Here is a 26,214-nt window from a genome sequence, read left to right as displayed (position 1 = left end):
AGGCATCCTGACAGGAGTAGGGAGATGGATGAGATAACCTCTATAAGGGCCAGCCAGCTTGGTAGGGCAACCTTGGTGGTAGCCTCCTGTATCTGCCTGCCTTCCTCCCTTGGGGCTCTAAGAATAGGGCAGGGGAGGGGCAGGTGTTAGGTGTGTGCCCCCATCACTTGGTACCTGGTACTTAGACAGCAATAACAGGTGCCCACTTTGGCTCGAAGGAGAGGAGGGACACAGCTCACATGCAGATGAGCAGTCTGGATCACCCATCCCACACCTGTCCTCCAGCCTCCATGCGAGCCCTGGGCCCCCCCACTCTTGATTAGGTCACCTTTCCTGCCTTGTAGTCAGACCTGTGTGTACACACACACAGACACACTTGCACATAGACACACGCTCATACAGCCAACTCAACAGCCCCACAGTGTCCTTTGTTCCTCAGGCCTGAGGCTGGGTATGTGTTAGAGATGTAGAGTTCGCCTGCATCTCAGTGCTCATCAGGAATTCTTTTGGGATTTATGTGCTGTTTGTTTGGGATGATCTTCTGTCTGCAAGTCCAGGTCTAGAACTGACTTCAAGGGACTCACAGTGGGTCAGGATCTCCTCAGTGCCTGGTACATCTTAAGAGCTCAATTGGAAGCAGTTCGCTTAATAAATGAATTAAAATTAATTCATGAAGACCACTAACAAAAGTTAATTGCCAGGGGAGAGCATCCAGGGCCAAAAACTGACATTGATTGAACACCTAAAATGAGCCAGGCACTGTGCTAGGAACTTGGCTTATTATTTCCATTTGAGATGAGGAAATTGAGGCTCAGCAGTAATTGACTGCTCAAGGGGCAGAACTAAGAAGCAGTACATTTGGCTCCAGAGGCCTGCTCCTTCCTCTTATGTAACAAAGCTTGGACCACGCACTTATGCTCACCACACCCTTATTGAGCTTTTTCTCTGGGCAGGGCCATGTGCTGGGCACTGGGGGACCAGGGTTGGGGACAGTGACAAAGATGAGACAAACACTCCTGTCCTCTGAGGTCCTGAAGGGGAGAAGTATGCCGCTTACACACCTTTCTGGTTATAGGCAGAGAGTGAGGGGTGGGGTGGGCACAGCTATCTATTTCCAAGCAAAATTATTTCAGTAAGGACTTCGGCCCTCATAGTCACAATTCTAGATTGGGAAGGTGGGAGTTGGGTGGGGGGGCGGGAGGAAGAACAGGAGGGCCCCTGGGCAGAAACCTAGCTTAGCCAACACAGTGTCAGTGGAGGAGGGGAGTCCCTTGGACAAAGGAGGCCACCAGCCTCTGGTAGTGAGGGACTCTTCAAACCCCTCCTGAGAACCTGGCCCTCAAGGTGCCCACTGTCGGGCTCCTCTGCCACTGGGCACCCTAGCAGGCCCTGCTGTGGGTGGACACACTCCACAGAATCTGCAGGCTCACACCCCTGCATGCACACCCATGCCCCACAACTAAGTGCACACACACACATACATCCTGCCCTCCAGGTGCCAGGTTCATGGTTGCCTCTCTGGCCTTGGATACTTGGAATCAGTGGGACCCTGAGGGTGGACACAGTGGTGCATGAACACACCTAGGGGATGGATTTGTCCTTGTTGGATCAGTGAGGGGGGTCCGGCAGGGACTGCCCCTTCCCCTACCCCACCCTTTAGTCTACCCCTTCCCATTCAGCAGCTGTCCCCTCCCCAGTCACACACAACTTGTTTCTGTCCTTTGTTTTCCTCCCTGGCCAAATTCCAAGGCTTCTTTGGTCATTAACCTCCTGCTTCAATTAGTTTAGTGGGGAGGAAAGTGGAAGGGGGCAAATTCAGGGGTAGGTGTCTAGGAGGAGTCTCATTTCAGTAGGGACAGGGAGGTTCAGACCAGCTGGTGACAAAAATGCCTGGCAAAAAATCAGTCCTATGCAACTGCTTCCTATTTCTATTAATGTTAAAAACAGTTACCTGGTCCACAGAGTAAGACCCTTCTCCCGAGGAGAGAGAGGACCACAGTTCCCGGGACCACAGTTCCCCCAATCTAGGTTCATGGGGCAGAAGGATAGGGGACAAGTGCAGGGAAGAGCCCACTCTCACAGGGCCTTGTCTCTTCAATTCCTCCTTTCACACTCTTGCTTAGAGGCGGGAGCGCCCAATACCACAAGAAGGTTTGTTGTTAACTTTATGTTAAATCCTCGATCCGGAGAGCACCCCTCCCCAATTCTGGGGCCTTCTGGGTTTCTCAGTCATGACTCCCCTTCCTTGGATCTTCTGCTGGGCAAACAAGCAATAGCCCCTCAGTGTGCCAACCCCCACCCCCTCCCGAGATCTTCTACCCTGGCTCCCACTCTCCCATTGGTGTGCAAATTGACTCTTTCCAAGAATCAATTTAGGGAAATGGGCGTCGCAGCTCAGCCCTCATGGCCTCACAGTGCCTGGTCTATGAGGTCATCTCCTCCATTCCCCAGCCTCCAAGCAGAACTTTACCTCACAAACTAGTTTAGATTTTTGGTTTCCAAGGCGCTCCAGAAAAGGACACCTTACCACTGTAGCTCACCCACCCATTCTTATAAAACTCTTTGGGGAAGTTCTTAAAAGTCTGACCTCAAGCCCTCAAGCTGCAATGCTATCCTTTCTCCTACTGGGAAAGACCCAGACATAAAAAGGATGACAAAAGAAATGCTTAAGATATGGGGTGAGGGGAGAAGAAAAGATTACATTACACTCCAACTTCCACAAACTTCCCTAAGAGTACCCAACTGTCCAGTTCATGCCTTCAAAACTGATTTTGGCTTTCACCAAATTTCCAGAGTCACAGGAGCTGAATTAATGGGTTTTCAGTGGGGGAGAGGTGGGTGAGGCAAAGTGGAATAATGGTGAAGGCTAAAGAAAAGATCACCCCGAGCTATATGTATGGCCCAGACCTGATCCAAGTCTGGGTCCCCATTCCATCCCGTCTCTCTTTCCTCCTTCCGTCGCACCCGAAGCTCGTAGCTCTCACCCGATACTCTTAAGTCACACCATTCCTTTAATGTGGAATGTCTCCCCACTCTCTGTCCCCCACTTCTCTCCTCTCCCTCCACCCCTTCATCCTCCTCATCTCTTCACTCCACAGCCCTCCCAGCTCCCCTCCAGTGATCAGAAGGATGTGAACTAACTCACCTCCCAGTCGGTGCCTCTCAGATCTCCAGAGACTGGGGGGCAGGAGGGGATGAGGGGGGATGGCTTGCCGCTTGGGGATGAAGGGACCCCGTCTTTTGCCATGGGGTCCCACCCTCCAATCCGGCACCCCATCCCGGCCCCCACAGCGCGCAGAGGCGAGTTCTCCCCGCATCGCGGCTGCGGCTTTGTCTGCTCTGCGGAGAACCTCTCCCCGCGGCCCGGAGCCGGGATCGACTCTGGGAGAGCGGGAGGGGGAGCGGAGAGCTGGGAGGGAGCGCGGCAGGGAGGGGGGAGAGGGGAGAGAGAGAAAGAGAAAGCCGCAGTGACCCAGCCGGGACCGCTCCCCGCCCTCTCGCCCTCATTACCATAAGAAAGAGGGACCAGAGGCTGGCCAGGATCGAGAGGGAGCCGGTCTTGGGAGAGGGGCACGCTCCATTAGCCTTTTTTCAACCCGTTCCTTTTCTGTATTCAGACTCCTCTCCCCGTGCCGACCTTTTGGAAAAATTAGGGACCTCGACTTCCATCCCACACACCGCTTTGCCTCCGGGTCGGGGGTAAAGACCGAAGGCACATCCTTATCTTTCTCGGGTCAAGGAATTTGTCCCTGAGCCCCCGAGGGCGGGAAACTACAACTCCCGGCATGCCCCGGGCGCCCCCGGCGCGCCCCCCTCCCGTCAGTTCCATGCTGCTCCATCCAGTTCATTTAAAACAAAAGAGTTTGAGCGCTGGAAGGGGCTGGGCTCTATTGGGGGCCACTGAGCGCCGCTCTTGGACTGGGGCTCGGTGCGGGAGCCTAAGGGGGGCGTCTGGACGGCGGGGTCTAGAGACTCCTGGGTCCGAGGCGGGAGGGGTGGGGGCAGAGATCCCGCAGCCCCCCGCCCCCCGTCACCCCGGAGAGGAGACGAGATCTGCTTTCTTGGCTTTGCTTCTCTTTCCCCCCACCCCCACCCCGGGGGCTGGGGCGAGGGGAGTCGGGTTACAGGGTGTTTGGGGAGGGGGGCTTAGGGGGAGGGTCTATCTTTCTATCTCGCTTTCTTCCCCCCTCCCCAGTTCTTTGTTCCCCCCTCCCCACACACCCCCCTCCTCTCCTCTCCCCTCCCCTCCTCTCTCCTCTTTTCCCTTCCACCACCTCTCTCTCTCTCTCCCTCTCCCTCTCTCCCCCAGCTTTTGTTTCGCCATGCCTAGTCTAGTGGTATCTGGAATAATGGAAAGAAATGGGGGCTTTGGAGAACTAGGATGTTTCGGGGGAAGCGCTAAGGACCGAGGGCTGCTGGAAGACGAGCGCGCCCTTCAGCTGGCTCTCGATCAACTCTGCCTCCTGGGTTTGGGGGAGCCCCCCGCCCCCACGGCGGGCGAGGACGGGGGAGGTGGGGGGGGCGGCGCCCCCGCGCAGCCGGCCGCCCCCCCGCAGCCGGCTCCGCCGCCGCCGCCCGCGGCGCCCCCGGCCGCCCCGACGGCGGCCCCCGCAGCGCAGACGCCCCAGCCCCCCACCGCCCCCAAAGGGGCCAGCGACGCCAAGCTCTGCGCTCTCTACAAAGAGGCCGAGCTGCGCCTGAAGGGCAGCAGCAACACCACCGAGTGTGTACCCGTGCCCACCTCCGAGCACGTGGCCGAGATCGTGGGCAGGCAAGGTAAGCGGGCGCCGGGACCGCGGAGAGGGACTGGAGTGGGGGGCACCCCATCCCTAGTACGGAAAGTTCATTTCCTCCCTCCTTGCGCGCCTCCGGCTCTGTCCCTTCCCCACAAAGGGGGACTCACCCCCTCCCCTGATTCCAACTGCCACAAAGTTCCTTGCTATCCCCTAGTTGGTACTGTTCTCCAGATCCTTCCTCCCCTAGGCTCTGCCCTTAGACAAAGAAATATCCTCTCTTGGAGAGAGGGAAAAGGGAGGGGGCTCGGTCTCCCAATCCGGGGAGGCTGTCCGGAGGGGGTGTCCACTCCTAGCCAGAAAAACTGGCGGAATGTGCAAAGAGTTACTCAGAAGCCCCTACTCTGGCATCTGCTAGTGGGTTGGGGAGGGGGCACCCCTGAGACCCCCAGCTGCCTAGAGTTACAGACTTTGGGGGAGACCTGGCCCGGGAAGCCAGACTGAGTATCTGTCTCTTTGTTGGGCTGACTGTAGGAATGGAAGGGGGTGTGGCTCATGGGAGGGTCCCAGCCTGGGGAAGAGGTGGGGAGGGGGGCTGCTGGGAGGAGGGAGTCCTGTGGTCACCCACACACCAAAGTTGAATGGTCTATGGGGTTTTGGAAGGGATGCTTCCAACGAAGTGCCACGTCCTGGTGTGGACCTCTCCTCCTCTCTCTCAGGCTTTTGTTCTGGGCTGGCCACCGTAAGGAGCCAGAGGCCTGAAGAGGGGTCTCTGGTAGTGAGAGAGTAGGTCAGGGCGGGAGGGGGCATGCGGCGGGGGGGGTGGTAAGAAATCTTCACCTGGAGATTTGGTGAAGGGCAAGTGTCTGGGTGTGTTGTTGGGGTGGGGGGTGGGTGCAGAATTAATCCAGTGTAGTATGTCTGATACCACACCCTCCTCTGCTCCAGCATCCCTGGGCGGGTGGGGGTGGGAATGTTGGTGAGGGTCCAGATTGAACAGACGGGATCTTGGGGACCCTTCCCTCTCCCAGTTTCCCAAAGGGGAGTGGGGGGAGGTGGGATTTGGAAATTGCAAGGGGGCTGGGCTGGGGAGATGTGGGGTGGGGGAGGAGCAGGGGAGGAGCTGTCCCACAGTGGGGAACAATAGAGGAGCTGCATTCCGGCTGGGAGTGAGAGAGGAGGCCGGCTGGAGGCAGGAGAAGAGGGGAGGCAAGTGGGGGTGGGGGGTGGGGGGCTGGTTTACTCCATATCCCACCTAGTCTATGGAGTGCTGGGGGTTGGGGGGATTTTTCAGGGAGATCCAGAATGGAGGAGGGGAAGAGGCCACTCCCCTGCATAGCCCTCATCCCCCTGGGGCACTCCATCTCTCGAGATTTTTGGTTTAAAAAGTTGATTTCCTCTTGTTGCCAGAAACTAGGGACCCAGAGCCCTGGAATTGGGTGGGGACACTGATATCTTTTCTTGGGTGTGGGGGTGGTCTTGGGAGGCCCCGGAATTTCATGGAGTCATTCTTTCCTCTTCTGCCTCCGCATCAGATGGGCCTGTCTCTCATAAAAGTAGGGGGATTTCTCCTATTCAGAGAAGATATGCCTCCCCCTCATTCCTTAAGTATAGGGAAGTCCTCTCTCTTATCTAACCTCCCTCCTCCTGCTGCAGTGTCAGTGCTCCTTTATTTGACCTCTAGGAAGGTGAAGCCAAGTGGGTCTTCTCTTCAAGAGATGCTTCTTCAGGGTTTTGAAACCCAGAACAAGGTCCACCACCACCAGTTCCACACCTCCAGGCCTCTAGCTTTTCTCCTTACTCTTAGGCCCAGCTCGTCCTTCTCACCCCAACTCCAATCCCCAAAGACACTTAGCTCTCGTGTAAGTTTATGGACCCAAAACTTAGAGCCAGAACCCAGGTGCCTACCAGATGCCACGTGAGTAGAAGTTGTAAGAGTGGGGGCTTCACTGTTCTTTAACCCTCCATGCCTCACAAATAGAACAATCATTTACTGACATTAAAGCAGTAAGGATGTAGGCCTGACAACAGGTAGGACTTCTCAACTGCCAAGAGGTCTGAAGACAAAAAGGGAGGAGCAAATTCTCCTTCCTGAGGTCTCCTGAAGGTGAGGAGAGCTGCCCCCAACCCGCTCTCCTCCCACATGCCAATCTGGTAGGGTTGGAGAAGAAGCCATCTGGAGTAGAGGAAGGAGAGGGGAAAAAAAACGGGCTCACCTTAGGCCTGTGATTTGAGGGTTGGGGCAGAGTTAGAAAACTAGGACCACTGGCGTTGGTTTTGGGGGGATAGGTAGTGTGGCAGGGGAGTGAGAAGGGGAATGGCGAGTGTGAATTTGAAGAGGGGTGTGAACGTGTCTATATGTGAATGGGAGCAAAAGTTGTGGGCGTGTATAGGAATGTGCTGCTTCTGTGCTGGGCGTGATGGGGATGGAAGAGTGGGGTGGATTAAAGGTTGAAACAGGGAATCCGTGTGTGAGAGAGGAGGGGTGTGTGAAAGTGTGCATTCACTTGCACCACAAGTATTGTTTAGAAAAAGGCACAGGGCCTCACGGCTCCTAGGTCTGTGTGCGTGTGCAAACTCACACACATGTAGTATGTGTGCTTTGAGAAAGCATGTGAGTCTCCGTAAGTGAGGGGCAGGGAGAGGGAAGTGGGGAAGGAGGAGAGAGCCTTGTCTGGTCATCTGTCGAGGTCTGCCACCTTTATACTGCTGTGTGGTCATCCCAGCCTCCTTCACTTTTCTTTCCCCTTCTCCCTCTTTGTCTCTCTTTGTCTCCCTCTCTTCTTTCTTTTCTTGCCTCTCTCTCCAACCTCCCAGATTTAACCCACTCCTTCAGAGCAGGAGTACGGGTCCAGAACACCTTCCCCCACCTTAATCAGCCCCCAGCCCATCTTGGCTCTCCTGCCTCCAGAGGGTAGGGTGGCAGGAATGTCCATGGAGTCAGGTGCTGTCCCTCACACGTCATTAGCCTCCTTTCCCTCTTGAAACTCTGATCCTGAGACCCTTCCCAGTCTCTCACAGTCCACCAGTTGCTGAAAACTTGCTATGAATTTGGAGCCTACTGGGAGACACTAGTGGGTGGAGGGCATGGAATCAGATGGCGACCAGTTGTCTCAGGTCTCAGAGTAGACCGGAGGACACTTTTAATGAATGGAGATCAACTGAGGAGTAGATTGTGGGTTGCTGAGCGCATTGGGGTTCTGAGGAAAGATCAAGGTCAGTAACAGACTGGAGATTACAATTGTGGGCCAGGGTAGGGTGGGGTGATTAAGTGGTTTGGGAGTTTTTAAGTAGCCAGAAATCAGTAGAGAAATTGAGGGAACAGCTCCTGGTTGGGGAAGAGTTAGTAAGTAGATTTGAGGTTAGAAGCTTGTCTGGGAGGGTCAGTGATTATTTCCGGATTTCAAAGAGTGCATGAATTTAAAGGTCCTGAATGGAATCCCAGGGAAAGTTGGGACATTTTGTAGTCTGTGGTTGCTAGAGACGTCTCTTGGATCTGAGATATGACGAATGGATTTTTCCAATCAGGGTGGATTGAGGGGCGGGGTTCAAAGGGTGAGGGGCTGGGTATCTGAGTAGGAACAGGAGCTTATGGGTCCCAGCACAAACCTTCTTGCCCTGTGAGTTTCTTTATCTCTCCCCTTCCCTACCTAGGCTGCAAGATTAAGGCTCTGAGGGCCAAGACCAACACCTACATCAAGACGCCAGTGCGAGGAGAAGAGCCAGTGTTCATGGTGACCGGGCGGCGGGAGGACGTGGCCACAGCCCGACGAGAAATCATCTCAGCAGCGGAACACTTCTCCATGATCCGCGCCTCCCGCAACAAGTCCGGCGCCGCCTTTGGCGTGGCGCCTGCTCTCCCTGGCCAAGTGACCATTCGTGTGCGGGTGCCCTACCGCGTGGTGGGGCTGGTGGTGGGCCCCAAGGGGGCAACCATCAAACGCATCCAGCAGCAGACCAACACGTACATTATCACGCCAAGCCGGGACCGCGACCCGGTGTTCGAGATCACCGGTGCCCCTGGCAACGTGGAGCGTGCGCGCGAAGAGATCGAGACGCACATCGCAGTGCGCACAGGCAAGATCCTCGAGTACAACAATGAAAACGACTTCCTGGCCGGGAGCCCCGACGCCGCGCTTGATAGCCGCTACTCCGAGGCCTGGCGGGTGCACCCTCCCGGCTGCAAGCCTCTTTCCACCTTCCGGCAGAACAGCCTGGGCTGCATCGGCGAGTGCGGAGTGGACTCTGGCTTCGAGGCCCCGCGCCTGGGCGAACAAGGCGGGGACTTCGGCTACGGCGGGTACCTATTTCCGGGCTACGGCGTGGGCAAGCAGGACGTGTACTACGGCGTGGCTGAGACTAGCCCCCCGCTCTGGGCGGGCCAGGAGAACGCCACGCCCACCTCGGTGCTTTTCTCCTCCGCCTCCTCCTCCTCCTCCTCTTCCGCCAAGGCCCGCGCAGGGCCTCCGGGAGCGCATCGCTCTCCTGCCACCTCCGCGGGGCCGGAGCTGGCGGGACTCCCAAGACGTCCGCCGGGAGAGCCTCTCCAGGGCTTCTCTAAACTTGGCGGGGGCGGCCTGCGGAGCCCCGGCGGCGGGCGTGATTGCATGGTGTGCTTCGAGAGTGAGGTGACTGCCGCACTCGTGCCCTGTGGACACAACCTGTTCTGCATGGAGTGTGCGGTACGCATCTGCGAGAGGACGGACCCCGAGTGTCCCGTCTGCCACATCACAGCCACGCAAGCCATCCGAATATTTTCCTAAGCCCCCTGCCCCATGCCTCCTGGGGCCACTCCCCCGGGGCCTTCCCGGAGCTGTTTTCCGATAGCTCCTTTTGGAAATCAGTAATTTGAGGGGCAAGGTGCTTAGAGATACTCGATCGCTGGGGAGGGGGAAGGGGAGGCGATGGTGGCTGGAGGGTGGGCCACTTTCAGAGCCTCTGGTCACCCTGTCCTAGAAAGGTTGGGAGGGGGCCAGGCCGGAAATTTTGCTAGAGTTACAACTCTGATACCTCAACACACCCTTCAATCTGGAAGCAGCTAAGAGAAACTTTTGTTTTGCCAGAGGTGGCCCCTAAGGCATCCTGACCCCCTCTCCACCTCCCCGTCTGTGTGTCACACTACCCCTTCCTCTGTGGAGGGGTGGCGAAAGGGAGAGGGAGAATTACCATCTGTATCTAGAGGTGCTCTTCCAATCCTCAAGCCCTCTGGTCCCGACCTCTGACCTCCTAACTTGACCCTTTAGATTCTCCACCACCATATCCTGTTTGGGAATCTGTTTCTGGGTTTCCAGCAGTATAAGGTGGTTGGGGCCCTTTGAGAAGTCAGAATAGATTTTGGGGGGAGGGGGGATGGAGAGGAAGCATGTCAATCAATAAAGGGCTCAGAACTCATCTGTCCCCACAAAGCTGGGCTAGAGGAATCTGGAGAGGGATGCTGTTTTCTGCCCTCTTCAGTTTCTCCCTCCACTCCCTCCTCATCATCTTTCTTCTCTTTGGGTTTTCCTTTCTCCTTTGCTCTTCCCCCCAGCTTTTCTCTTTGCTTCCCTTTGCTGGCTGTCACAATCAGCCCTGTCTTGCTCTTTCTCTTCGTTTCTCCCCCCTTCCTCCTACCCCTTCCAGCCCAGCTTTGGGGACACCATCCCCTTGGGGAGAAGTAGGGGGAGAACGTTTTGATGGCCCCCCCCCAATTCCTCTTCTGGCATCTGGAGGCCCTCTCCCTACTCCTCCAAAGAAACACCTCAAATTCTTGATGGAATGTATCCCCGTTCTCAGTGAAAATTTGAGGAGGGGACTAATACTGGGGAACATAAAGGGTCAAGCCTCCACCTTTATCATCTTTGGGCATTACGTTTAGGGAGCAGTTCTTGGGCTGGATTTTCTAGTGGAGGGAGGGGCAGAGCCAGGGTAGTGTGGCTGCTGCTTCAAGGAGCAGGAGAGGGCCTGCGGCAGTAAGAGAGGCTGCTGGAGGGAGGGGCCACTCCTCCGCTGCAGTGCCCCACTCCCTGCGCCCCTCTCTGGACCTGACCCTGACCCGAACCATTATTAGCAAGTTAATCATGAAGTCTTTGTCTCACTCATTGTGGTTGAGGAGAGAGGCCAGGGCTTCAGAGAGGGGTCAGTTCAGAGCCAAGCAGGATTGGGGTGCAGCACGGCCTGTTGTGAGAATCTTGTATTATTACAGGCCTTGCACCCCCTTTGCTGCTTCCCTATTGCTCACTTGGGGTGGCCACCAGCCTCCCACCCTCCTGGTTCCGCTGGCCGGGCCAGGAGAGGATGGGGGATGGGAGTCCCTCGGGGGTCCTAGGAGATTCTTGTATATAGTAGGGTGGGACTGTTCTAGGTGATCTCTGAGCACTTAAGCTTGGGAGTCCCATTCTTCCTGGATGGAGAGGGGGTGCAGGGATGGGGGTACAGAGGGGATTTCCTCCTCTCCTTCCTCCTGTTGTGAATTAACTCACCTCTCCTCAGCCTTCCCCTCCAAACCACCAGCCAGGGAGGGGAGCGGAAGGAGGTCACAGCCGGGAAAACTGGCCTGTGACAACTTCCCTCCTTCCCGCCAATGTGAGCCATCCTGAGATGTCTGTACAATAGAAACCAAACCAAATGGGCACCCCTCGGTCGCCGAGGCGGGGCGGGGAGGGGGGTGGGAAGATGGGATGTCTGTCTGTGGATCCCCCTCCCCCTCTCCACTCTACCCACAAAGGCAGAAGACTGTTACACTAGGGGGCTCAGAAAATTCAATCCCACTCTTACTGATTGAGCCAAACCTAGAAACAAACGCAAAACACACACAGCGAGAGACAAAACAGAGGAGAGAAAGAGAGCGTGAGAGGGAGCGAGATAGACGACCAACACAGAGGAGAGAAAACAAAAATAGCAAAAAAAAAAAAAAAAAAGCAGTTCTTTATAATTTAATATTCTATTTTAATAAAGGCGTTTATTACCATATAAATGTAGCAAAGAACCTGGGCTAATATGAAAAAAAAGACTTTTTATTAGGTAATTTATTATATGAAAAGGATATTTTATTTTATGATAAAGTGATCCTTAAAAAAAATAAAAAAACTTTAGAAGGTTTAGAATATATGTAGGGAGAGAAGAAAAAAATACATTTGTATTCAGAGTTAAATCTTAAAAAAGTGTTTTTAATATATGTTCGGGTTTACGTTCCTTTTTTCCCCCACTTTTTTTTGGGGAGGAATGTCATTTGCTTTTCAGGGGGAGCATCCTAGGATGGATGGTGGAGACGGGGGGGCCAGGGGAACCTGGTCCCTCTGGGGCCCTGCTAGTAGATTGGATTTCACCCCCGGGGCTCCCCCTCCCCTCTACCCCTCCCCCTCAGGGGAGCCGGCAGAGCCAAACAAAGAAAGGAATTAACAAGAAAAGGAAGAAGCAGGAGGACTGAGGACTGAGGATCCTGGGGTGTGCCCCCCTTCCCCTGCCCTGTCCCAGGGCGAGTGAGGAGGGGAAGTCCAGAACTGAGGCCTAGCTGGCCTATGGGAACCCTCAGAGAGGTATGAGATTTAAGAGAAATAGTTTTTGTTGTTTTTTTTTTAACCAAAAATGAGAGAGAGAGAAGAAAAAGAAAGAAACCGAGGGGTTTAAAAGAAAAGAATACTACAAAATAATAATTATTAATAATAATAATAATTCAAATTTATTTCATATAATCCTAGAGAAAAAAAGAAAGAATTACTAGTTACTTAGTAGATGATATTCAGATAGCTTAAAGTTTAGTAGCATTGAGGGCCCCTGGGTCCAGTAGAATGTATAAAAGTCGTAACGAAAAGGAAAATAGAGGAGGGAAGTGGCTGAGTCCACCCTGAGCCCCCCTATCTTCAGATACCGGGGTGGGAGCAGGTTGCTAGATATGGTTGGGAGCTTCCTTCCAGTCTGCTGGGGTTGATTCTGAGAATCCTTGGATTTTAAAGTTGTAGGACAAATAGCTGAGGGGCTTGGTTCCCAGGGTCTTTGAAAGGATGGACCTTGATCTTTTCAGCCAGAGTGGGGCTGGGCTAGGAGCAGCAGAGGAGGGAGAGCACAATCGCCTGACCATCCCGGCCTTCCCTCTGTTGGGCCGCCCTTACTCTTAAGTGATGTGTCCTCTTGGGGCTCTGGGAGGACGGAGACTGCCCAGCTCCAACCCTCCTGAGCTAGCTTCTCCCAGGCCTAACTGAGGAAGTCCTTGAAATGTAACCTCAATCCACTCCACTGCTGATTGATTGGGTCTTTCCACCTGCAGACACACACACACACACACACACACACACACACACACACACACACACACACACACACACACACACCTTACTTTCTCACAGCTTCAGTGGGACTGAGGAGGGTCTTTCCACCTGCAGACACACACACACACACACACCCCTTACTTTCTCACAGCTTCAGTGGGACTGAGGAGGGTCTGTCCCCCGTCCCTCTTCCCACCCAGTATCCCACTTAGCTTCTGACCTCCATGGCAGCAGTTGGAGTCACCATCTCAGTTCTCAGTTCTCCTTTAAAGCTGCCCGTGCTTTACATGTTTGCAGAGTGCATTATTGTCTCATAGAAGTTAGATTCCAAGAAGGATTTCCCACCCACTGGGGTAGAGTGGAGACATTGTCCTTGAAGGCCTGGGAGAACAGCCCCCAAGGGTACAAAGGCAGGGGGAGGGGACTTTGGGTGACCGTGACCCTAACCCTCTATTCCTCCATCTGTTAAGTGTTCAGGTTGGGGTCTTCCACTGTGTCCTGGCCCCTGGGCACCTCACTCTCCTCATAGAAAACAGGGGAGTCTGGCTTTTGCTTGTGAGAAATCAACTCATTTTTTTTTAAGCACTTGCCTTCTACCAACCCCAGCTTGCAATCAGGTCAGGCCCCTTCCTCCTAGCCAAGGGAGTGTGGAGGCCCCTGGGCTCCTGTTGGCCAGAAGAGCCTGCTCCATTTGACACCAATGACTGTCATGCCCCTCCCTGGCCCTAGAACCCAAACACATCTCCCTCTCCCCAATTTACTCTTCTCACCCCACCTAGGGACAGGTTTCCCCCTGCTCTTTTTGTCCTAGAAACCCCGCTAGTTTGGGGAGGTAGCGTCTGGGTTGGGGAGGGCTTCCCCTTACCCACTCGAGGGTGCGGGTGGGGTCGGGTGGGTGGGGGGAGACAGCCCTGGGGCAGGGGGGATGGTCTCTCCACTGTAGAAAGTAGAGTAGGATTGTGGTCAGACTTAATTTGAGGCATCTAGTGAAGACACGTACAAATCCACCAAGGAGAAACATTTCAAAAGCAAAATAAAGGCGGGAAACAAAATGAACCCATGAATAATCAAGTCAAAGTGATGTTGCACAAAATGCAGAGAAACCAAGAAGGGGGAGGGTTAATGTATTAAATGTGCTATTAAGAACTTAATTTTATTAAAAGTATTATTACTTAAGGCTCTGGCTTCTTTCTCTGCATGTGAGTCTGAACACCTTGGGGTGAGTGGGGTTTTCTGTGGTGTAATTCTGGGTAACCCTGCTCACCTTTCGGGAAGTGGATGGCTCCTGTCTGCTCTCCACAGCTCCCTACTCCAAGTCTCCAAGTGCTCAGTCCTCTTTTCTCCCCATTTACTACCTTCCATTCCTCGGGTGTGCAGTCAGACCCCCTTCCACCCTGTCCTACAGAACAAGGCAAGGCAGGGTGACCTGGACCCTGCCTGGATAACCAGCTCCTGGGCTCTATGGAGAAGGGGAAGAGAGCTGAGAGACAGACCCTCCCCACTCATCCCCACCAGGTTCAACCCATCCCTACACACCACACCCCCTCTTCTTCAGGGTCAGGCAGAGGGATGGAAGACTTGGACCTTCCACCTCCCAGGCTTAAAACCCCCTTCCCCAGCACATACAGACAGGGCTGGCCCTGACTTCCCCTTCTCTGTAACATCTCCCCCTGCCTCCTCCCCTCACCCCTGGCATTGGAGTGACCTCAGTTCTTGGCACCGGGGCCCTGGGCACCAGATGGTGCCCGCCGATGATTTCCTTTGTCTCGCCTTCCAGATACCCCCTCTCCACCATGCTGCCCTCCCTCCCCCACCTGCCCTGGGGGTTGGCAGAGGGAAGGGCAGGCACCTCCCACCCCCTTGGCACTGTCCCCAGACCACAGGACTCCAGAGGCAGCTGGCCCTGAGGGGGGCAGTAGGTCTGGTGGGGAGGATGGAGGGAGGGGGAGGGGGAACAGGGACTCAGAGGACAGGCCAGAGATGAAGAGGAGGCACCGGGAAGCAGCAGGATAGCCAGGCATTGATACAAAACACAGCTTTATTTGAGGGCTCTAGTCTGTGAGGAGGTAAACAGATAATAAGAGATATGTGGGTCGGGGGCATGAAGACCCTAGAGCTCTGCGGGGCTGTGAACAGCGAACCAGCCACTCTGACATCTGGAACCACAGGGCAGGGAAAGCTTCTGGAGCTGGGGGTGGCTGAGGTGGGGGGCGCGCCAGAAAGCTAGTGGGGACAGGGTCAGCGCTAGCTAAGGTTAGAGGCTGATGCAACAGGCCCTCTTCTCACCAGGGCCCAGCTCCTGCCCAGCCTGGGCACTGCCCAGAGTGACGGCACTGGTCCGGCTGCTGTTCTGGCTCTGCTTGGACACCTTTGCGAAGATCTCTGAGATGGCAGAGGGCAGTGATCAGGTCAGAGGAAGATTTAGAGCCCACCCTCCCCATACTCACACTGCAGCCCCTTTCCACCCCTTTCCGATCATGGGGGGTTTTGCTGGAAGGAAGAGGAGTTTGGGTACCTGGTTCCCTGTTACTTACCTAGGTGGAGAAAAACTAAGACTCAGCTCCCTGGGAAGTGTGGCCTTCTGGTTCCTTCCCTAAGCCCCACGCTGAGGGGGTGGGGCACACACTAGGGAGGCTCTGAGGAGCCTGGGGCCCACGGAGGGGCTGAGGAATCAGCTAGAGTGGGCGAGGGCTGGGTGTCTGCATTCCTACCACTGCCCACAGAAGTCTCAGGGGTGGACTAGGGGCGCTGAATGGAGGCAGGGGCTCTGACCTTTGAGGACGGTCTCAAATGCCAGCTCAACATTGGTGGAATCCAGGGCTGAGGTCTCCAGGAATAGCAGCCCATTGTTTTCTGACAGGAAAGGAAGCACGCCATCAGTTGTGGGGGCACAGGCAATAATAATAATATTTACTTCATGTTTACGATGTGCATTTGCTATGTGCTAAACCCTTGGCATGTGTAGCTCATTTAATCCTTAAAACAACCTGTGAGGTAGGTTTGAATACTATCACTTTCTTATAGAAGAGGAAATTGAAGCCTAGAAAGAGAGAATGAATTAAGAACTTGCTTGGTGTCCCACATCTAGTCACTGGCTGAGAGATGTGAGGCTGGGCTCTGGGAACCACTATATCCTACTGCTTCTAAACCCCAGAAGACTCTTGGGGAAAGTGTGACTAGAGATGGTCAAGGGGAGTTCACCTGCTACACTTAGGATCTCTGAGCATTGCAAGGTGGGCTGTCTTAAAACCAACTATGAACAATTGCCCAGAAAGACAACCTCAGGGCAGATGGTGGGACAAAATGAGGGACACAGGGTCACAGAGGGGAAGGGCTAAGAGACTCTGAGTGGAAGGTATGGAGGGAGGAGACCCTTTGGAGGAAGTCCAAGCCGGGGCCCTAGGAGGAGAGCAGTGCCCAGCAGGGCCTGGGGAGGCGGGAGCTCGGATTGCATTGGTGGGGTTGGAGGCGTCAGACTGGGTTGTGGTGGGCTCTCACCAGCGAACATGCGGGCCTCATCAGTGGGCACCTCCCGGGCCTGGCTGAGGTCACTCTTGTTACCCACGAGCATGACAACGATAGTGGCCTCGGCGTGGTCGTAGAGCTCCTTCAGCCAGCGCTCTACCACGGCGTAGGTCTGGTGCTTGGTTAGGTCAAACACCAGTAGGGCCCCCACCGCACCACGATAGTACCTGGGTTGGGGTAGAAGGGTGAACAGAGGCAAGGTCAGGGCCATCCGGCCCAACCTCAGAGCAGAGTCCTCTAGCCAAAAGCCAGAGATGAGTACCAGAGATGGGGAAATATGAAAACTGGGGTCCAGAGACCCAGAGCACAAAGGGCAGTCCAAAGTCCCATGTCCAGTGCTGAGCGCCCTCCTGGGATACTGGTCTTGGAGCCTCCGAAGACTCACCTCCCTTCTCCAAAATCACTGGCTCGCTCCTCCTGCCTAGCCTCTCTGCTTCCTTATGTCTTGTTCTGATCTTAGCCCCTGCTATCCACCAGTGCGTACCTGGGCTCTGGTCAAGTCGGCCACCTGGATGCCATGCCTCCAAGACCTTCCTCACACAGCTCCTTGACCCACAGTGCCTACTTCTTTCTCGTGGCCATCTTTCTAGGACCAGCTAAATGCCTCCCAGAGCAGCAGTTTCTGACTTGATCATCTGAGGCATCCTAGCAAGCCTCCAGCCTCACTCTTGGAGTTAGATGGAGCTTCTTCAGACTGGTGGTATCTAATTGTTCCCATTTTATTGTTGAGCCAACTGAGGCTCATAAGAGTCAGGTGACCAGTCCAAGAGTGACGAGTATGTATAAACAAAGCACCTGACTCCTGCTTCCTGTCCCCTGGCAGGTGCTGTTGCCCACCACACACACACAGACCACATTTGGCCTGACACTGACTGGGAGACACTCTGTGTCTGGTGTCAGGAGGCTGCTTCCTCTGTGTCCTCTGAGTCTGTAAAATGCAGCTGAAGGCATGGTCCAGCCCTTCACCCTGTGGTTAGACAGTTAAGGTTGCCAAGTGCAAAGCACTGTGCACAAGTGAGGGAGATCTCTCGATCCCAGAACCTGCCCCCATCCCAGCTCCACCCTGATTTCACCTGCTTGAATCTCAAACTTCTTGTATTTAAAGAGGGATTACTGTAGCCCCTTATTCTTGTGGTACTTTAAGGATTACACAAAATGCCCAATGCAAGGTGCCTTGTACCTTCCTGGGCACATAGCAAAGACATGAGTAAGTGGTGGCAATGACTCATTTTTAGTTCCAGCAGTCGATATCTCTACATCCTGTCTCAGGTTGTTTTGTAGTGATGGTACTTGTGTCTCCTCACCTGGGCCATGGCGTCCCGCAATCCTGTTCAAGGAGCACACCCCTGAGTGTCCTCGCCTCTTCCTCCTCCTCCCCACCCTCCTCTCCTCCAGAGCTATGCCCTGACTTTCCCAGCACCCTCGAACCCCAGCAGTCCCCCAGCCCTGGGCTCACGCCGAGGTGATGGCTCGGTACCGCTCCAAGCCAGCCGTGTCCCAGATCTGAGCCTTGACAGCGGCGGTGCCCAGCATGACAGTGCGGGTGGAGAACTCAACCCCGATGGTGGTGCGGCTGTCGTGGCTGAATTCATTGCGAGTGAATCGGGATAGCAGATTGGTCTTCCCCACGCCAGACTCACCGATCAGCACCACTGAAGGAGTGGAAAGATAAAGGCTGAGCTTGGAGCAGAGCAGCTCCAAGCCAGGCGGAGCTTGGAGGTTCTGCCTATCAGAAAGGGGGAGCTGAGCTCAGAAAACTGAGGAAGGAGCCAGGTCTCCTGGCAGAGACTAGAGTCTGTCTGCAACTCTACATGATGCTTCCATCCCGGGGCAGAAAGGATGAGATTCTGAAATGGGTGAAGGACTTTAAGGCTTCTGAGTCAGCCTGCATATCTGGTGATGGAGTCACGTCTGTGGGCTGCTTGTGGGTCTTGGTGTTCAGAGGTTGTGAGGTTAGCAGGGTGTGTACATGTGAATGACGAGGGTAGGGGGTCTTGGGGGAGGGTCACATCTCTGGGTCAGGGAGTATGAGAACGTTGTGCGTGTCTCTATGTATATGAGCTGGTAGGACAAGTAGGAGGTTTGTGCATGGGGAGCAGAGGTGTGACTAGAAGTGTGAGTGAGGAGAAAGTTTGGCAGGTGACACATCTGTGGGTGGGGGGAAGATGTGGAGGTGTGTGCAAGAAGTTAGGATCCACTTGTCCCCAGGAAGGGACAGCCTTGCATGGTTAAGACCATGGGACTGGGTGTGGGACCAGCTGTGTGTGTCCTTTAGCAAGTTATTTATCCTCTCAGACCTTCTTTTTCTCATGAAAAAATGGGAAGAACAACAGCACCTGTCTTATGGGTTACTGCAAGAGGTAAAGGAGATATTGCCCAGGATACAGTGAGTGTGCAAAACTGTGACTGTCATTACTGTTGTTGGTAGGCCAGTGCTTTTACCTTCAGGTTTTTCAGGGACAAGGATTCACCGGAGGGGCTATGAAGACCCTTTGGGCTGGAGGGCAGCGTCCAGGGCCCAGTCTTACCCACCGTGGGTGAGCTGGGGGCAGGGGTTAAAATGTGGGGCTGACATAAGCACAACTCACAGTCCAACTGGCCCCAAGCTGAACATCCAGGATTAGAGGTGGCCACCCAGGGTGGCTCTGGAGAGGCAGGCTGGCACCCCAGGACTGGGAGCCACATGTTCTGGGCTCTGGTCCCCACTCAGCCTCTGCCTAGTTATGCAACTCTGAATAAGTGGCTCACCTTTTCTGGGTCTCAGTTTCCTTGTTTATAAAATCTACAAAGGCATCCTAACTTTAAAAATTCCTTATTTGTATAAGGCAGGAAAGAGCTGGGAGCAATATGGGTGTGTGTACGTAAGAGGATGTGTGTATGTGTGTATGTGTGTGTGTATGTGTGTGTGTTCCTGCCTCTCCCCTACTGGGAACTTCATCCCCATCTCATCCCTCCCAGTGGGTGGGCCCTGAGCACTCCCCTCAGGCCCCAAACGGGCTCAGGACAAGGGTTTTAGAGTCAGACAGATTTGGGTTTCAGTAATGACTTTATGATCTTTTGAAAGCTACTTGCTCTGTCTCTCATCCTCATCTATGAAATGGAGATACTAATGGTTAAAGTTTTTTGAGTCCTACTATGTGCCAGGCATCATCTTAGGCTTTCCACATATTAACTCATTTGATCCTCACAATGATGCCATGAGGGAGGTACCATTACTAGTATCATCCCATTTTAACAGGGGAGTTAAGTGACTTGCACAAGATAACACAGCTAGTGTGGTAAACACAAGATGTGCTGCCCAGATGCACCTTTCAGGAAGGGAGTGCAGTCAGCACACAGCCTCCCGCCGTCAGCTCCTTCAGCATCTCCCTCTGATGCAGAGAGCAGCCTCACCTGTGGTCATAGCTTTCCTGGGTAGCCTGCGTCCAGTGCCCGAGCAAGGAGAGGGTAACCCAAAGCTCCCCACCCTTGGCCAAGGCTTTGCAATGTGACTTCTCCCGCTGCCCAATCCTTCATCCTCCCTCTTTCTTTCACTGCTGCTGACCCACAGTAAACATCTTCCATCTCAAACTTCTCAGTGTCTGCTTCTAGGGACCCCAACCTGCAATAACTAGTAAGTGGCAGGGCTGAGATCTGAACTCAGACTGGCTCCTGACTCTCAGGCTTTCAAAATGAAGGATAAAATTTGGGGGGTTGTTATGGTGATTAATGAACTAGTGGCTGGCACATAGCCCGGGCTCAATAAACAGTAGTTACTGCAAGTAGTATTGCCCTATAGTACCCTTACCCTATCTCTGGTTCCTGGGAAAGATTCCGGGAATACAGGTTCCCTAAGCCCTGGTTGGCTGAGAGTCCCAGCTCAAGTGAGGCAGGGTTGAGGCTGGGAGGGGCAGTGAGGTGGGGTGGCTGGACAGGGAATCGGAGCGCTACCAGTCCACCCTGCCCTGGAGGAGGTGTGGAGGTGGGGTGGGGTGGGGTGGGGTTGGGGGGTAGGGGGTGGGGAACACTAGACTGGCCAAACACAGGGGCAACATAAAGGAGCAGGAAAGATACATGCACACTTCCAGCCAAATTGTACCCAGTTCCTGGTATTTGGGCCCAAAGGGTCTGTCAAGGGACAGACAGACAAGGCCATGGTCCTCCAGATTCTGTTAGACCCCGCTTCCAATTCATTACATCTTCCCTATGTCTTCATCCAGCCCTATGATGGGATAGATCTCTCCTATCTCTCCTTTCCTGTACAGCTGCCCAGAAAGATGGCTTTCTTCCCCTTCAGTCTGCTGGTTTCTCCTTCTTCTCAGGAGGGAGTCCTCTCTGAAGCCTGACCTCCATCTCTTGTGCTGCAGTGGCTGACTAGTCCTAGGGGTTTCGGCTGTCATTAGGAACGGGACGGAGGAGACTAATTCGGCATTATTAAGGAGAGATCAAACTACTTACAGCACCAGAGCATTCTGGCAGCTCCGAGACATTTGCTCCAGTAAACAGACCCTCCCCTACTCCCTGCAGCTTTCTTTCTTATCAGAAGGAATGATGAGCCCTGGGAGGGGGTCCTGCTGAGTGGTAAAAAAAAACAGGAGGGGGCCCTCTGGCTCTCTTGGTCTCCTGGGTCTCTCTCAGGGTTTCCTTTTTCTTTATAGACCCCAACTCACCCTTGAAGACAAAGTTATAATCTTCCTCGTTTCTGTTTCCCATCTTGGCTCCTCATGGAGGCCACAAGTGTCTTCGAGGGCAGAGGTGACAGGTCTATGCGTTGGCTCAATGCCCTCAGCCCTCGGTTCTCAAGAGACCTGGATCCACCCTTCCTCTCACTGAAGGTAGAGACTTCTGCAGCCGGAGGGATTGAGGGCCGATTTAAGGCTAGACAGGGCCTAGGGAGGCTCAGCCCTAGCAGGTGTCGGTGCCGTGAGGGAACAGAGAGGACGGAAGCTGTGAACAGGAAGCGAAACGACTGGAGACCTGAGGCCCGGGTGGGTGGAGAGACGATGACGTCAGACAGGTTAGACAGGTTGGGTGTCTGCTCTCAGCCTGCACTCCCACAAGCAGGTGAGCAGGCTCAACGGAGTGACAATGGGAGTAGCCGGAACTGGGACAGTCCCTTCAGAGAGCCAGCTGAGGACTGAATGCACATTGCTAGGCTCCTGGGACCTGTGGCCATGGGGGACCCAGCCACCAGTGAGAAATAGTCCCTCAGGGAGCAAGAAAAGTTCTTGGCCTCCTGCTTTCCTCAGAGCCTGGGTTGAGGGGTAACGGGGGCACCAGAGGCAGGGCTGGTGGGGGCAGGGGCTGGGATCACCCGGATGCAGTGCAGAGCTCTGGGAGTTGCATCTTGGATACAGCAACTTCGGCCCCTCCCTGACACCCCAGGGCCTGGGATGGGCAGTTTCTCACCCTGGGTGGAGCTGAACTTGCAACCTACCTGCTTCCCTGGGATGGGTCCCTTTTTATGTACAGCACTGGGAAAGGGGCTGGTAGCTCCCTGTCCAGCCTTGCTCTAAGGACACTGGATAGGGGGAGACCTGGGGCAGAAACAGCAGACAGGATGAGGGGTCTGAGTGTGGGGGCAGGGCTTCCAGTTTTCCTCTACTCCCTCCCCAGGACCCAAGGCTTCAGAGCAAAGCCATCCTGTCTGCAAAGGGCTTCCTGATCTGGAGTGTCTGTGTAAGCATGTGAATGCTTGGAGAAGAACAAAGAGGTAGCCCTTGTAGGCAGTTGCGGGCACCCTCCCAACCCCAAGAGTAGAAAAGTCACCCCCACTCCACCCCTCAGGTCAGGACTGAAGGGCATTAAATTCCCAGGGCCCTGTTTTCTCTTTGTCCAACATGACCTCTCCCAACTCCTTGTTCCTCTGAGTTCACTCCCAAGGTTTTGCCAACCAGGTGGGTAAGATTCTTCTCTGAGTGGCCAGGTGAGGTCACACCACCGGAGAGGCCAAGGGAGATGAGGCACCACTGCCGAAAACCATCTGGTGGTTGGCGGTCACGGTGAAGGAGTGAGTGGAAAGCCATCCTTGCAGAACAAAACAGCCTACAGCAATCCCTGCCCCTTCTTATCTCCTCTGACTCCTCCCATCTAAGAAAGTAGGCAAGACACAGACAGAAGTTGAAGTTTATTCGTGGGAAAAACAAAGTTCCACCCTCCCCCCACAGTCCAGGTAGGTTTCCTCAGGGGGCCCTGCCCCTTCAAATAGTCATCTGTCTTTTCTGACCCCTGCTTCCACCAATGCCCATTACGATGCCGCTACTTGGGTGAGAGGCTCCTCCAGGTACTGCACCAAGGCCTGGGCCTGTGAGAAAGGGAGTAGAAATCAGTCCCACACAAGAATTGCCACTAGAGGGATCTTAAACTCAGGTCTACTCCTAATGCTCAGCCCCCAGCCCCTAGCCCCCACCTCCTCCCGGGAGTTAGCCCACATTAGGCACAGACTGGGTGACATGAGAAAGACTCAAGGAAGGTGGTGGGGATGGAAGTGGACACAGTGATGGAGCATGAAGGCTGGGCCCAGTGTTGTACAGGGATGGGCACATACACACCTTGGCTTTGAGCATTCCGAAGCCAACAGTCTCCTTGGCATACATACACAGTAGAAGATTGGCCACTCGAGTGATGGCTACACGGCCCTCCTGGTAGGGGTAAGTATCATGAGATGTGATGTTCTGCTTGCACCTTTAGCCCCCTTCGTCACCAAGGGCTCCTCCAGAAAGACTGTATATGCCTTCCAAGCCCTGGGCACAGTAGGAGCTTCAGCTGGGGGACTTTGGCTATAGCCCTGCATGTGGGGTCCTGAGTCCATTCCAGCCTCAGCAGAGCCACCTGCTAACCAAGTTACACTGGGAAACCCAATCTCCCAGAAACTCAGTTTCTCTTTCTATAATCCCTACCTTACTCCAGCTGGTGCTTATACACAGGAAGGAGTTTGGCATCTGCAAAGGGCTGCCAAATGGGTGAGGTTATTATAACGGGTTCACCCCAAAGACACTGTAAGAAGACAGCAGTAACCCATCTTATAGTTCTCTTCATTTCCCAAGGGAATGTTTTTCAAACTGCAGGCTTGGCCCCAGGGTTAACTGACTCCAGATCAATCAAGGTTGATCAGCATTAAAAGAAAAAGAAGAGAAATGAAGTGTAGTGTATGTAGTAAGGGAAGCACTATTTCATGAAATGTCTGTTTTGGTGGGTGTATATGTGTACTGGACTCTGACATAAAATATATTTCTTATAGCTGGGTTGTGGCCAAAACATTTGAAAGCTATTGCCCTATAGCATCAGCTCTAGGCTAGGCACTCTAGGAATCATCAGTTAGGAGTCCTCAGTTGAACCAGCATGCTTGGTTAAGGAGGGCCTGAGGAAGAGGTAGGTGACTAAGTTAACAGCAGAAATCCTTCCTGAAGAGTTCACTCTTGGGGCCTTTTCAATTTGGCTTAGCAAATTTTCACTAAGTATCTAGTGTGTGCTAGGAACCAAGTGCTGCACTCCCTGCCTCTCCCTCCTCAGCCACTAACCTCCCCCATCCTCCTTCTACTCCAGCCACTTCAACCTTGTTAATCCTTGACCTGGCATCATTCTGCCTCGGGGCCTCTGCATTTACTGTCCTCTCTGTCAGAAACGTTCTTGACCCAGAGAGCCACATGGCTTGCCAATTTCCTTTAGATCTTTGATGAGATGTCACCTTTTCGGTGAGATTGTCCCCAACACATGCATCTTCTGTCTTACTTCCTTGCTTTTTCTCCACATTTTCAATACCCAACATACTACTTTTTAAACTTACATACTTCTGTTACAAAACATATTTACTAACTTATTAAACAAACATACCTATTTTACTTATTTTAAGGCATATCTTAAGACTGTAAGCTTCATTAGGGCTGCAGCTTTTGTCTGTCCTGTTTGCTACTTTTCCCCCAGTCCTGAGAACACTGCAGCGACCTAAAAATTTGTCGACTGAACAGATAAAAAGGTGAATGAGACAGCTTCTGTTTCCAAGAAGTTCACAGTTTAATGGCCACTTCCCCTTTCTGGACTTCATCTCCTTTCTCTGTAAACAGAAGGGGTTGGACGAGGGTCTGGAGACGGCCATGCTCCTGTCTGTGAATCTCAGCTGACAACACTTTTGTCTGGATATCACTCTACAGTGTCTCTTACATTCAATCACAACAATTCTGTGCATGGTGTGGTGGTGGGGTTATCGTTTTCACCTTGGAGATGTGGTAAGAAAGCTCAGAGGTTAAAGTGACTTACCCAAGGTTCCACAAATGATATGTGGCTGGCTGAGACCAGAATCCCAGTCAGACCTCGAGTCCATAACTCCTTCCTCACCACCACTTGATGCATAGGGTCCTGCCTATTATAAATGCTGCTGCAGACCAACTCTTAGCAATTGTACAAAGATCCTGTCCCTGCCCCTCCAACCGTCCAGGATGAGGTCCAGGTCGCCCCCTGGGGACCCCCTTAGGGGACAGAGGAAGTGGCTCCCCTCTCCATACCATGCAGTCCATGAGGATGAATTTGAGATTGTCTTCATTAAACGCTTGGTTCCCATTCCGGTCGTAGGCCGCCCAGATGTTACTGGCAATGGCCGCCGTGACCCGGGCGTCCGTATCTCCATAACCAGAGTAGGCCAGCAGAGATCCCTCGTTATTCAGCAGCCTGGCGAAGAATCGGGAGGGATATCATCGTGCTTAGGAAGGGGAGTGATACGCATGGGTTCCCATCCCAACTCCCGTCACTGGCGCTTCTAGGAAGCAAGGGTCTGAGGGTGTCCTGGAACATGCCCTGAGCACCCGGCACGTCAGTTTCCCTTTTCGAGAGGGGCCCTACCGGCCGGTTCCCCCTAGTTGCTGCCCCCTCAGCCACCTCCTCCCTTCCCAGAGAGCCTTCCCACCCCTCCCTCGGAGAGTGGCGCGCTGCCCCACTCCAGTGCTCGCCGCTCGGGTCCTCGGTCCGCACTCACAGGGTGCTCTGGACACCTCCAGTGTTGGCTTGGCTTAGCACCTGGGTCAAAGCCTTGGGACGCAGCATGCCTGCGGCTCCTAACCCTGGGCTTTTGCACCCAGATCCCCGAGTTTCTACTGCCGGCCTCTGCCCGCCGCTTCCCGTAGTTCAGCTGCAATGCTTCTGAACGCCCTGGGAGTTGTAGTTTCCCGGCCTGGCTTTGGGGTTCTGACTCAACCCCGCCCCACCGCGGTGGGGCGCTGGGAGTTGTAGTTCTTTGAAGCCTCGCAAGGCACCCTGGGAGTTATAGTCGGCTTTTCCAGAGAAACCACGCGGTTATGGGGGAAAAGAGCGGGAGTAAAAGGACAGTGGCAGTACTAGGACATTTAACCCCCTCGGGCAGAGAAAGGTCATATCCGCTTGACGACCCACGATTCAGTAATTAAAATAAAACCCCTATATTTGTCGGGCACACATCTGGTTACTTTTCAAAGCAATTTTACACATAATGCACAATTCTGTGAGATGAGGTGAATACTACTGAGGCAACTAAGGCTCAGAAAGGCCATGCAGGGAAAATCCAGGTCTCTGGGGCTGTACTTAATAGACTTAACGCAGGCCACTACTCTCAAGTGAATAAAGTCAATCCTAGGATTTAGACGGACAGACATCCAGAAGTGGGAAAATTTAACCTTCAAGTCGGGAAGAGGCCTCAGGCCTGGAAAGGATTTGGGGTTCCCGAGAAAGACCAGTTATCACAGGCAACGGAGATAAAGCGGCGGCAC

General features: G+C 53.9%; 3 protein-coding genes across 3 annotated transcripts; 1 reads left to right on the top strand and 2 right to left on the bottom strand.

Moving 5' to 3' along the window:
* The first annotated feature begins 3,513 nt into the window (after positions 1 to 3,513).
* MEX3A (mex-3 RNA binding family member A) lies at positions 3,514 to 14,152 on the top strand. Its single transcript, XM_074349563.1, has 2 exons — positions 3,514 to 4,776; positions 8,388 to 14,152. The coding sequence occupies exons 1-2, from the start codon at positions 3,786 to 3,788 to the stop codon at positions 9,494 to 9,496; spliced, it is 2,100 nt and encodes a 699-aa protein (XP_074205664.1). The 5' UTR covers positions 3,514 to 3,785; the 3' UTR covers positions 9,497 to 14,152.
* Positions 14,153 to 14,996: 844 nt separating this feature from the next.
* RAB25 (RAB25, member RAS oncogene family) lies at positions 14,997 to 21,444 on the bottom strand. The gene is made up of 5 exons (XM_010953907.3): positions 21,151 to 21,444; positions 17,958 to 18,153; positions 16,475 to 16,668; positions 15,749 to 15,829; positions 14,997 to 15,358 (listed from the first exon to the last, which is right to left on the bottom strand). Exons 1-5 carry the CDS (start codon positions 21,191 to 21,193, stop codon positions 15,231 to 15,233), a joined length of 642 nt encoding a protein of 213 aa, XP_010952209.1. The 5' UTR covers positions 21,194 to 21,444; the 3' UTR covers positions 14,997 to 15,230.
* Positions 21,445 to 22,590: 1,146 nt separating this feature from the next.
* LAMTOR2 (late endosomal/lysosomal adaptor, MAPK and MTOR activator 2) lies at positions 22,591 to 25,645 on the bottom strand. The gene is made up of 4 exons (XM_010953908.3): positions 25,449 to 25,645; positions 24,982 to 25,144; positions 23,032 to 23,121; positions 22,591 to 22,784 (listed from the first exon to the last, which is right to left on the bottom strand). Exons 1-4 carry the CDS (start codon positions 25,514 to 25,516, stop codon positions 22,728 to 22,730), a joined length of 378 nt encoding a protein of 125 aa, XP_010952210.1. The 5' UTR covers positions 25,517 to 25,645; the 3' UTR covers positions 22,591 to 22,727.
* Between the last annotated feature and the right edge of the window lie 569 nt (positions 25,646 to 26,214).

Source organism: Camelus bactrianus, chromosome 21 (genome assembly GCF_048773025.1).
Source record: "Camelus bactrianus isolate YW-2024 breed Bactrian camel chromosome 21, ASM4877302v1, whole genome shotgun sequence".
NCBI lineage: Eukaryota > Metazoa > Chordata > Mammalia > Artiodactyla > Camelidae > Camelus > Camelus bactrianus.
Note: the sequence above shows the minus strand (reverse complement) of the source record. Positions and strands in the feature narration are given on the sequence as shown.

What these genes read in the sequence shown, in the direction of transcription:
- RAB25 (XM_010953907.3), bottom strand. Translation starts at nt 21,193, where the DNA reads ATGGGAAACAGAAACGAGGAAGATTATAACTTTGTCTTCAAGG. An exon ending in TACCGAGCCATCACCTCGGC is followed by an intron (nt 16,669 to 17,957) that starts GTGAGCCCAGGG and finishes ACCCCAACCCAG; the next exon opens with GTACTATCGTGGTGCGGTGG. An exon ending in ATTTGAGACCGTCCTCAAAG is followed by an intron (nt 15,359 to 15,748) that starts GTCAGAGCCCCT and finishes CTGCCATCTCAG; the next exon opens with AGATCTTCGCAAAGGTGTCC.
- LAMTOR2 (XM_010953908.3), bottom strand. Translation starts at nt 25,516, where the DNA reads ATGCTGCGTCCCAAGGCTTTGACCCAGGTGCTAAGCCAAGCCAACACT. An exon ending in GGAGGTGTCCAGAGCACCCT is followed by an intron (nt 25,145 to 25,448) that starts GTGAGTGCGGAC and finishes ATTCTTCGCCAG; the next exon opens with GCTGCTGAATAACGAGGGAT. An exon ending in TCGGAATGCTCAAAGCCAAG is followed by an intron (nt 22,785 to 23,031) that starts GTGTGTATGTGC and finishes CCTTTCTCACAG; the next exon opens with GCCCAGGCCTTGGTGCAGTA.
- MEX3A (XM_074349563.1), top strand. Translation starts at nt 3,786, where the DNA reads ATGCCCCGGGCGCCCCCGGCGCGCCCCCCTCCCGTCAGTTCCATGCTG. An exon ending in CGAGATCGTGGGCAGGCAAG is followed by an intron (nt 4,777 to 8,387) that starts GTAAGCGGGCGC and finishes TTCCCTACCTAG; the next exon opens with GCTGCAAGATTAAGGCTCTG.